Source organism: Vollenhovia emeryi, unplaced genomic scaffold (genome assembly GCF_000949405.1).
Source record: "Vollenhovia emeryi isolate VEMERY1.0 unplaced genomic scaffold, V.emery_V1.0 DF939172.1, whole genome shotgun sequence".
Classification (NCBI taxonomy): Eukaryota; Metazoa; Arthropoda; class Insecta; order Hymenoptera; family Formicidae; genus Vollenhovia; species Vollenhovia emeryi.
The window spans coordinates 1,064,763-1,075,729 of NW_011967194.1; the positions used below are offsets into that span (position 1 = coordinate 1,064,763).

Sequence of the window (10,967 nt, forward strand, 5' to 3'; positions counted from 1 at the left end):
TCCCCCCCCGCCCCCCCCCCACGCGCGCCCGCGGCAGCCATCCCTCGCGCCCTCTCTCTCTCCCCCGTCGCCCTGGAAACTATGGATCGCGCCGCGCCCCACCCGCCGCGTCCGGCTTTAGAAAGAGACGGCCGGCACTCGCGGGATTCGCCGTCTCTCTCACCGGGTACGCTTTACGTTTTCACGCACGATGCGCACAGTGCAGATCGTTTATCCTTCTTTAACATTTCGTGAGTAACAAGGATAAATGATGCGCGTCGTGCGTGAAACGGACGCACTCTCTCTTCTCTCTCTCTCTCTCTCTCTCTCTCTCTCTCTCTCTCTCTCTCTCTCTCTCTCTCTCTCTCGCTCTTTCGCCACGCGCGACATCTATGGTCGCGGTAGTTTGGCGCGGATTTGCCGAACATGGCGGCGACAATTCGAGTCGAGCGAGAATTTGGCGGAAAGTACCGATAATGCATTCATTTACCGAAATAATTATCGATTGGAGATGGAGTTTACGCTTTAAATAGACGTCGGCTCGCGTTATAACGCGACATCGCGGGAGTCTCGCGGAATTTCGCGCGTTGGTTGCGTCGCCGCGAGCGGAACGCGTCGCCGCGAGGGGAACGCGTCGCCGCGAGCGGAACGCGCCGCGCGAGCGTCGTATTCTCGACCTGTAATTCGTACGCGCGGTCGTAATTAATTAATTATGTTTTCAGAGGCGTTAAGTCGCGCGAGGACAATGGTGGAGACTGCGAGGCGGAGTTGGGGAAAATGGAAGAGAAGAAAGCCTGGCGAGCAACGAGTGACATCGGAAGCGTAGCGTGAGTGATGTATTATTTGCATATAATATTGTCGTTATTCGCGAAATAAATGGTGTATTCGTACTTATTCGGTTAATTTATGAACGATAGTTTAAAAGAGGACTTACGAAGCAGAAAAGCTCATATACTTTCTGGAAACTGTGTAACTCTAACTCAGTTAAATATCTTTTTTTAATGAAAAATGAATTGTTTTCAGGAACGTTAAGTTGTACGAGGACAATGGAAGAGGCGGAGTTGGAGAAAATGGAAGAGAAGGAGGCCTAGAGAGCAACGAGTGACATCGGAAGCGTGGCGTGAGTGATTTATTATTTGCATATAATATTTTGTTACTTGCGAAATAAATTGTCTATTTGTAGTTATTCGGCTAATTTACAAACGATAGTTCAAAAGAGGTTTTACGAAACAGAAAAGCTCATATACTTTCTGGAAACTGTAACTCTAACTCGGTTAAATATCTTTTTTTAATGAAAAATTATTTGTTTTCAGAAACGTTAAGTTGTACGAGGACAATGGAGGAAACTGCGAGGCGGAGTTGGAGAAAATGGAAGAGAAGGTAGCTTGGAGAGCGCCGAGTGACATCGGTTGGGTGAGTGATTTATTTATTATTTGCATATAATATTCTGTTACTTGCGGAATCAATCGTCTTTTCGTACTTATTCAACTAATTTATGAACGATAATTCAAAGAGGATTTATGAAACATTAGAAACGCTCATACACTTTCCGGAAACTGCAACTCAGTAAATACCTTTCTTTAAATAAAAACTAAAAAATTGGTTAAAATAAAAAATTTGACGTAATAACGAAAAGTAAAGTTTTCTAAATATTTTAAAATAATTTGAATTTTATATTCGTACTTTACAAATTACAAGATAAATCATGACTCGTTACACGTGTGTTAGAAAGCTGCAAGTATTAATTGTAATTCTATTAAAATCTTAATGGCGGTCGTGAATCCGCGAATATCGCATGTAATTACATGTAATGCGTGTAATATTTTCCAAATCTGTTGTCTCGAGAGAGTTTTGACAAAAATTGCGCTGAAGGTTTGAGTCAGTTGAGCAATACCTTTTTAATCTGTTTATTAAGTATGAACAAATATGAACAACACTTACAACATAACATTATAGAATTACATTGTCAATTAAAGTTAAGTACAGTTGACGATACAGGTAGGCTTCGGTCAAGCTCCTCGATCGATTCTTTGGGTGCCATTGCTTACACGACTCGGAACAAGCGTCGGGCTTAGATGTTTGGCAGGGTTTGTTATACTTCGGGACTACGCTCTCTACGATTATAGTAGCGATAGGATGATATCACTTGATTAATGCACGGGATGTTTTAATTTTTAACTATAAAAGTCTGAAAGAACGGTGACATTCACCGAGCACTTGGAGGAAGAGGGCGCGAAGGCCTCTTCGAATACCCCTTCAGATCTTTGAGATCCTATGGTCGCTTTTTAAGCTGCCACTTCGCTCGCCACACACTTGTCGTACATTGCGTCCAAGACCTGAATGAACTTCAAGTGACGTTCTTCCGGAGCTACGGTGGCACCGCGGCTGCCCCATAAGAACTTGATGTGAAATTCGGTGCGAAAGGCGTCCGAGAGCAATTCGTCGCTCCTGCAACCCTCCAGCGCGATCTCCGCATTCCTGCGGAAGAGCGGTAGACTATCGGCGAGCTTGCGAGCCGCCTCGAGATGCGACCAGACGATCGATAGGCCGCAATCGGACGCCGAGTTTTCCCACGGTGAAAGAATCGCTGCCGTGAGTCCGAAAGGTGCCACGGTACCTACAATCAATTTCGCTAAATGGACACAATGTAGCAATTGTGAATTAGCAATTCACAATAACAAAACAGACGCTAACGAAACAAATATTTGTATCTAGAATAATTGCGCGGAAGCGTCTAAAATAGAAAGATGCCTTTTCTGTTTATTCGTCGATAATCCAAGTTGCGATTAATGAAAATAATTATTCTTTATGTGGGTACCTAGAACGTCTTCGGGACCGCGTTCTCCAAGTAGCGCGATCGGTAGCAAATGTGGTAACGTCGTGTTAGGTGCCTGCGGATTGGTACACTCGTTCATAGCCCGTAGAGTAGGCCTTAGTTTCGCCTCGAAGCTGAATGCTTCGTCCGTGTGCTTTTGTCGCAGCAGGTGCCACGTGTTGGCTAGTCTCTGAATCTGCGGCAGGCACAAGCCGAGCATCACGCCGCAGAAGCCGTAAAGATTACCGAGCGCGGTTTTCGTGTCGATTGCCACTTTGATCCATTTGCTGATGGTAGCCGCTCTCTCTGCGATAATTAACAATTGATTGCTTAAAAATTAAGAAAGATCGAGTGCTCCGCCTTTGGACTTGTCTCGTGTAAATTTTGGCTATAACGTTTTCCTTCTCACTGAATTTGATAAACATGCATCATAGTCGAAATTGTTAATTGAATAAAAAAATTAACAAGTTTCAAAACTCACCTATAGCCGTAGCGCCAGCCAGCACGGTGACCGCCACCAATAGTTTTATGCATTCGGATCTCTCGATCAGATCCATTCTAGCCTGTCTACCGTGAGGAAGAGTCGCCAGCTCGATACCGCTTAATCCACTTCTGTTTCCTGGTCCCGGTTGAAGCGCTACCTCGAGATCGAGCCTCGTAAGGTGAGATGCGAGCACTCTCGGCGCCGAATCCAGTAACATTCCCGAGACTCCTCTCAGGGCGGTCGGGTCCAGAGGTCTGTGTTCGCCGGCTGGTAACAGCAATGTCGTAAAACCCTCGATGTCGAGCATCGTAGCGATCTCTAGAGACGGCGCGGCTACCACCAACTGTTCCTCTGCCGACAATTCGTATTCGCTGTTGTTGTTGCCGTTGATGCCATCGTTATTGGTGTTATAATGGCTGCGTATCACCACACCCTTGATCGGCACCGAAGTGGGATTGCTGGCACCGCCAGAATTATTAGTCTCGAACTCGCTATCACCCGATCCGTTCCCGCTGTCGCTGCCGGAGGCCTGATAGCTCTGATGGTGGTGGTGATGGTGGTGATGATGGTGATGATGGTGGTACTGGTGATTCGGCACGTAGGGCACCCTGGGAGGCTTGGGTGGCGCCGTGCTTAGGGTATTTTGAAGATTCAGACTCGGTGGCTGTTGCTGTTGTTGCTGTAGCGCTGGGTCCGATATCACCCGGGTGATCTTTTGGCGTCCCAGTGACAGAGAACAGGAGGGCGGTTGGTTTTGAATTGGCGGTACACGTGGTAAAGTACTAGATTGGATAGGTAACTGCGGTCCCGTTTGTTGGTTGTTGTCCCGGGCGACGTGCTGCTCCGGGACATGATGCTGAGCGGTCAGAGAGTGGCTGCGTTGCTGTTTTCTGGGTAGGCGAGGTGGCGAACCGGTCGACAGAGAGGTGGAAGAAGGACTAGAGCAGTGTTGATTACTCGAGGGCGGTGCAACGCATGTCAATGGAACCGATCTGGGCTTCGGAGTAATAATTCGGGCTCCGCTGGCTTGACTGATCGGTCGACCACTGCCAACGTAGAAGGTTATCAGGTCGGCGACCGTGTCAAAGGCATCGTCTTCGAACTGATACTGCGCCCTTTCGTAAACCGTGTCGGGCTGAATTACGACCTATCACAGGAAGAATTACATTACTTCTTAATCTTTTAAATCTTCGTAGGATTGAACTAGTTTTAAAACACTTTAAATAATGAATACATTTAATATTTCTTTACTAATCGAAAACGATTAAGAAAGAAGGAAATCTCGGACGTATTTTACCAATCTGTCTAACATGAACATGAATGTTAAAACTCAAAGATCCCGACTTATTTTCGTATGTAAGATTAGGATTTTTAAAGCGATTCTTCTCAATTTCGTGGCAACTTACTCGATTGATGACGAAATGTAACGGTTGCCCTTTCCATCGTACGGTTAGGACATAATTGCCGGGTTGGGAGGCGCAATCGCGCACCAAGAAGTCCCCGTCATTTGGCACTTCCGCCTCCGCGCCTTTCCGTCCACCGCGCAACGTGCTGCCATGGTACCAGGCGTGCGATCGTAGATCTCGAGGATCGAGAAGCCGCAATTCTCTTTCCAGGAGTTTACGAATAGACTCTTCAGACGGCTCCTTAGAAACCGATGTAAAGGCAAGGCTTCGATATTATCTGAATTTCACTTCTATTTAGTTACCTAATTTACTTTCAAACGTTTTGTTTGCTAATATATAGGAAAGTCCTCTATTATGAGATAGGATCCTAATATGGGACAGCGGGATTTCTGTTAAATTAACAGGCGTCATCAGTTGATTCCATTATCAATTTATTGCCCTCGGAGCGAAATATGTTTAGTGGAAAATTCATTGTTAAATTGTGTAATCGTTGCGAGAAAAGATTTGTGATTGTATTTGGGTGTTGAAAACCTGCTATCTCATAATACAGGACTATTTCATTTTAAATATGCACGGAAAAAAACCTGCTATTGAATTAAACAAAATAAAGTTGCTTGAATTAAACGTTAATGTCACGGGCTGCCACAGACATAACTAATTTACTCAATTGCATTTGCTATGGAGTTGAATTTTAAGCATTGAACTAAATATCCAGATTATTAAGACAACAATCTGATGTTTTTCGTTTATTAATACTGACGTTGTTCAACGGATTTATTTCAATTGCACTGATCTTGTTGATACAACATCATTCGTTGTTTCCGTGTGCATATTAAGAGAGAAATTGAGATATCGCGGATATACGTAACCGTTAAATTGAAAAAGAAAAACGCCCAGTTAACATCGATTAAAAACTTGACTCTGGCAATGAACTCTTCTTTAACACTAACGGACGAATCATTATTATCGTGAACAATTTGAATATATCACGCCGGCGCATTCTCGTATTGTTGATTAATTACTCGGCACGAGAGAAGAGAAGCTCGAACGTTCCGCGTAAGACAATTGTAGCAATCAATGCTGGAAAGAGACCCGGAGTCTGCGGTCCAGCGAAGATTGGCTTAACAAGAGCAGCCTTGAGTTCCCCGTCGTGTTGCCGTCGATGGTCTGCGACTCGTCATCGACGTGCCGCGTCAAGTAGCCCGGCTATCTCGCAACCCATCATTGCTTGTACTCGAGAGCGTATCGTTCTATTTAATTGCTTCCTATATAACGCGCGACAAGAAGCTGGCGTTGCCACTTGAATAACTTAAACCTATAATTACGCGTTTGATCGATTACGCGAATGTGTGTGAGAGACGCGACGCGACGTGGAAAAACGTTCTGGCTAGTGCATTTTTATAGGTTGTTTTATCAAATTAAAATTTTTACGAAGAGAGACATCGGAGACCAGTTTTTGTGTTATGAACGATCGAAAAGACTGTTCGGGAATTTCAAGTTTCGGAGGAACACGAAGGAGTAAAAACCTCATGTCTCATTTAGTTTTAAGATTTTACCTCACGTGATACACGTGATTTCAAAATTAACTGCAAATTGATACAACTCGCTAACGATAACGTTGACATACTCGCTAAGGACGAATCGATCCCGGATTTCCGGGATTTAGCGAGGGATAGATAGCTGATAGATACAATATCTATTGTACACGACATTCGGTGTACGATGAATTAATTGGATCTAGCCAAATCGGTTCTCGTATGAATATTCATGATTACACGAGGCTGGATTTATTTAATTAATCCAACACGAATTTCTCCGCAAGCAGCGGACAAAACTTAATCTTGGGGAAGATAAACAGCCTGTACATGATCAGGTACTCACCATCGGTGGGGACAGGTTGTTGTCGCTTTCGGGTGCCTTCGTCAGGGGTGGCTCCTGGCCACTCGGTGGGTATGTGCCGCGATCCACCCTCGCGTCGCTGTCTTCCTCCGGCGTCCTGCGATCAGAACGACACTTTCAGTCGCTCACATCTCTGCGCTTCGTGCCTGACCTCCGGCAAGGTTCCCTCCCATAGATCCCCGGTACCTCCGTCCAGAAGGAGAGCTCCGTGCGGCTCTTCGAACGGGCGGATAGAATTTGACCGCGACTCTCGAGTTCAGAGAGTGCGCGCGCGCACGCACGCACCCCACTGACCAGCGATTCAAGCAGGATCGTATTTTCACAGGGTGTCGCGGGGGGTACCATCGAGCTGATATTAATAGATCGCGGGGTTAGGGCGGGAGGCAGGAAGAGAAAGAGAAAGAGGAAAGATCGGTTGCGCGTGCCAAGGAAAATGTTTCCTTCCCGTCGACTTCTTTGTCCGTTCGTACGCGCTGCCGGCGATTAACCAACGAGTTAAATCCGACGGAGCTGGGTCTCGCGCGATGAGGGGCCACGCCGTAGCGGATAACGAGCGCGTAGAAAGTAACGATGCTGCTCTCGTTGTTGGTGAGCGTAACTCGACACACGGCCTGTTAACTCCATTAAATCGTCGTCGTTTGTCGGGCGATTTAAACGCGCAATTATTTCTCCGCGAAGAGTGCAATATTGCGTTTAGCCATCGCGGTCGGTTTTGCATTTCTTCTCGCGCCACTTTAAATCGCACGCGAGGGTAGATAAGAGAAAAGTTGAAGTCTGTCGCATTTTACATTTATCCGCGATTATTACGCATCTTTGAACCCCCGGTGGTACACTACTGCGATGTTATCGCCCTCGCGTTCGTTTCCACACCCGCTCCCAACTCTATACCCGCCCCTTCTCTCCTTCGTCAAAGCGAGTGGCTTTGACTGATGACGGATATCGAAAGTACATGCGTGCCGACGATGGGGTCTTCTCGCGTTGCGTATCTTCTGATATCGCGAAGACGTAATGCAAGATGGAATAAAAGTGCATTGCTTTTATCGCTTTCGACCGGGTTCCGTCAATACTGGGGTTATTGATCTCCTCGGACAAGGGGCTGCGTATACGGAGGGGGTCGACGGCCAAGGTGCGCTTGCGTCATCCGGAAACGTTCGATAAGCGGCGCCATCGAGATATGCCCTAGGCCGATGTTATATTTTCTCGTATGAGAAGTGACTTTAAAGTGTAATTGCTTGTTCAGGCTGTTTTTAATTCCATCCTCTGTAATTGAGAATTGTTTAATCTTTGCGATAAAATAATCTCGTATGAACTATAAATTTTTGTATTATTACATTGTTAGATGCAATGCGATAATATACAAATATGAATGAGAATATAAATAAACTAACTCACAAATCGATTTAATATCGCCAGTAGTTTAAACCCAATGATAAGTGATTTTTAAACGACCTACACTGGCCAGTGTTTTTATTTAAAAAACGCTACAATGTTACATTATAATTACTTTATTTTGAAAAATGTTTAGTGTTGAGTTGTGTACGATTTCAGATTACTTGAAAAGGGTCCAAATCCGGGACCGAAACGTTGTAGTGTTTTCTAAATTAAAACATTGGCCAGTGTAGGTCGTTTAAAAATTACTTATCATAAATAAAATGTATCCATATTATATACGTATAATATGTGTCTGTAAATGAAATTGTATAAACAAATGACGAGTAAGTTGAACAGCTCTCAAGTTTCTCAGAGTAATTCAGTGTAAAACAACGAGCTCGACTGAAATAAGAGAAACAAAGAAACAATCTTGCGTAGTCAGTGGCAAAACTCGCGGTTTGAAGAAGAGCGGTTGCAAAATCGTTTATCTCCCTGCGGGCTGCAATGTCACCGCCACGGAGTCTCGCATGTAAATGTAACATTCGTCAGGATCGCTGCCACCGCTGCTGACCGGCCGTGCATCTGCACCGGGATTTATCTCGAAAGCCGCCCGAGGGGAAGATATCCCTCTGTGCGCGTCTGTCGCTCAAACAATATCGTTTTAAGTTTTTACACGGGAACGGGGGACGCATCTCTCTACGGATCTCGTCGAGATTAATCAGGAGAGAACGTTTCGTGAATGATTGATAGGTTTCTTTGATCCGTCAGTCATCTCGATAACGCTCGGAGTGACGTGCGCATTTTTCTCTCGAGTGGGTCACGATGTCCGAGGTCGCGTTTCTCGATGACAGGTGGCTCGGTTATAGTTTCCCGGTTTTATTTTCCTGTTACAGAATTCCCGCATTTGTTGGCCGCTCGCGGGAACGGGGTGCGTCATTCTGAAGGTAGAGATCGAGAGAAACCGGTTCGAGAGTCGCCAGGCCCATTATATTCCTGTACTGGTATCTCGATGTACCCTCAAAGAAGGCTAATTCATAAGCTATAACTTTGGGCCTTCGACTTAGTCGTGTCTCTCGCATAGTAGTACTTAATCCCTTATTCACCTTCATTTATTCGTGTTCCTCGCATTCTTCCCCAGCTTTCGCCTCGCATGCACCACGTTTTTAACTCGTTATTCTCTTTATACGACGGTCCAAGTAGGTAAAGAAAATTTAACCCTCCACAATAAAAAGTTAAAACTTGCCGCAATTTTTTGGCGCTGGTCGCGTCATCTCTTTGGTATCTCTGCTATTTTAAATGCGGTCTCAAATATGTGGTCGTGCGTAGTCACGCGTTTCATACGTACCTCGAGTTATCCTCAACGAGATCCTCAGGTGACGGTGGAGTCACGATCAAGCACGGTTCCTTCTGAATGATTACTTCCGGCTGCAGGTGTATCGTGTGTCTCTTCTGCCGAAGATCCTTACACGAGTCCGACGAAGCGAGGCCATTCCGTTTGCGCCGTCGGCTGTTGGTACCTAGGTTCTGCAGAGTACCCATAGATGGGAATCGAAAGCTCCATGCTATGCCTGAATGTGCCGCAAAGAAATTTACGTGTAAAAGTGCTATCGTCTCTCTCGAATTCGGTTGACGCGTACAACGTAAACATGGGCGTGGAAAAGTAAAATTTAGGGCCGTAGCAAATGCGTGACGAAACGCGATTTAATCGGACACCAATAGCGTCGATAGATACACGCTCGACATAGACGTTGGGAGGCTACACAGAATTTTCTTTTAAAATTTATCTTGAAAATTCAAAGAATTTTATGAGTCTCTGAAATTTTACCATACCTACATTTCACTAGTAAGTTAAAAATACTTGGGGCGAGTTTCGCGAACGTCGGTTAACTGCTAACCGAAGGTTAATTGATTCTCTGTCTCTTCTTAGATAATAAGATAGAAAAAGATAGGGAGTTGACTGAACTCTGGTTAACAGTTAACCGACGTTTACGAGACTGGCCCTTGGTATGCATTTTACTACGCGGAATAAGATGCTGTTGAATTAAACAAGATATGAAGTCGCTTGAATTGAACGTTAATGTTTCACGAGCTGCCACAAACATAAATGAATTCACTCAATTGTACTTGCTATGGATTTGAATTTTAAGCATTGAACTATATATCCAGATTATTAAGACAACAATCTGATGTTGTTTCAACGATTTTATTTCAATTGCACCGATCGTGTCGATACATCATTCTTTTTTCCGTGTAGTAAAATACGGTAGGTCAAAAAACTTTCACAAAGTTCTTGAAAATGCCACATTGTCCCACGATTACACGATTTTCAGGGTAAATTTGGATAGATGATTCTCTCCGCGTGTCATTAGGAGTAAGCAACTTAAAACGAGGTGCATATTTGCTTGTTTTGCGATAATATATACTCTACTTTAATTTCCCTTGTATTAAACGATGTGTCGTTTCACTCCTATTGTATGCAAACCGTGACCAATGTAATTTTGCGACGATATGAAACACGGCTGATATATCCATTCACGCACTGCTATATAAATCTCTGAGTGACATGACACGTGGAAATGAGGATTACATGCATTCTGGCGCACTCACGTATGCTCGCGCCGTCTTCCAGCTCTACGGATTCCATTCCGGTGGCCGCGTTCACGTTTTCACGAATTGTACGATTTCGCACGGCGGACGGTCGCGATCGCAATTTCATTCAGCCCGTCCGAGTCGCATTATTATATACGTGCGCGCGTCGAACTTGAATGCACAGCGAGTGCGGCCGGTCTCTCCGCCGATGCAGCGGCTTGTACGCGTTTGAAAAAGCAGAGTAGAGGAATGCAGGTTTGTAAAGTTGTTCGCCTCTCTCTCTCTTTCTCCCGTACCCGCTAACCACTCCTCCACCTCTTTCTCACCTTTGCGCTCGCTTGCCTCTACCTGCTCGCTCCTCTCTTTATGTCTATATATACAATATACAGGGTGGGCCATTTTAATTTATACAGTCGATTTTTTT

The 10,967-nt window shown here is 45.0% G+C and overlaps 2 protein-coding genes across 3 annotated transcripts in view; one reads left to right on the forward strand and one right to left on the reverse strand.

Moving 5' to 3' along the window:
- Nucleotides 1–680: 680 nt before the first annotated feature.
- Nucleotides 681–10,967, forward strand: part of LOC105563769 — an 80,569-nt gene continuing 70,282 nt past the window's right edge. Inside the window, exons 1-3 of the mRNA XM_012015665.1 lie at nt 681–806; nt 1,003–1,099; nt 1,293–1,392. The gene's annotated coding sequence lies outside the window, so the exon portion shown is untranslated. The remainder of the gene's footprint in view (nt 807–1,002; nt 1,100–1,292; nt 1,393–10,967) is intronic.
- LOC105563771 (breast cancer anti-estrogen resistance protein 3) overlaps nt 1,871–10,967 on the reverse strand; it is a 12,655-nt gene continuing 3,558 nt past the window's right edge. Inside the window, exons 1-7 of one of the 2 annotated variants that reach the window (XM_012015668.1) lie at nt 10,562–10,923; nt 9,300–9,522; nt 6,566–6,680; nt 4,685–4,924; nt 3,276–4,425; nt 2,798–3,100; nt 1,871–2,596 (exon numbers count right to left, since the gene is read on the reverse strand). In XM_012015668.1, the coding sequence (XP_011871058.1) occupies nt 2,265–2,596; nt 2,798–3,100; nt 3,276–4,425; nt 4,685–4,924; nt 6,566–6,680; nt 9,300–9,522; nt 10,562–10,670 (2,472 nt within the window). In that variant the 5' untranslated portion in view covers nt 10,671–10,923 and the 3' untranslated portion in view covers nt 1,871–2,264. Of the gene's footprint in view, nt 2,597–2,797; nt 3,101–3,275; nt 4,426–4,684; nt 4,925–6,565; nt 6,681–9,299; nt 9,523–10,561; nt 10,924–10,967 lie in introns of those variants that run through there. The other variant, XM_012015669.1, reaches the window with a different exon arrangement.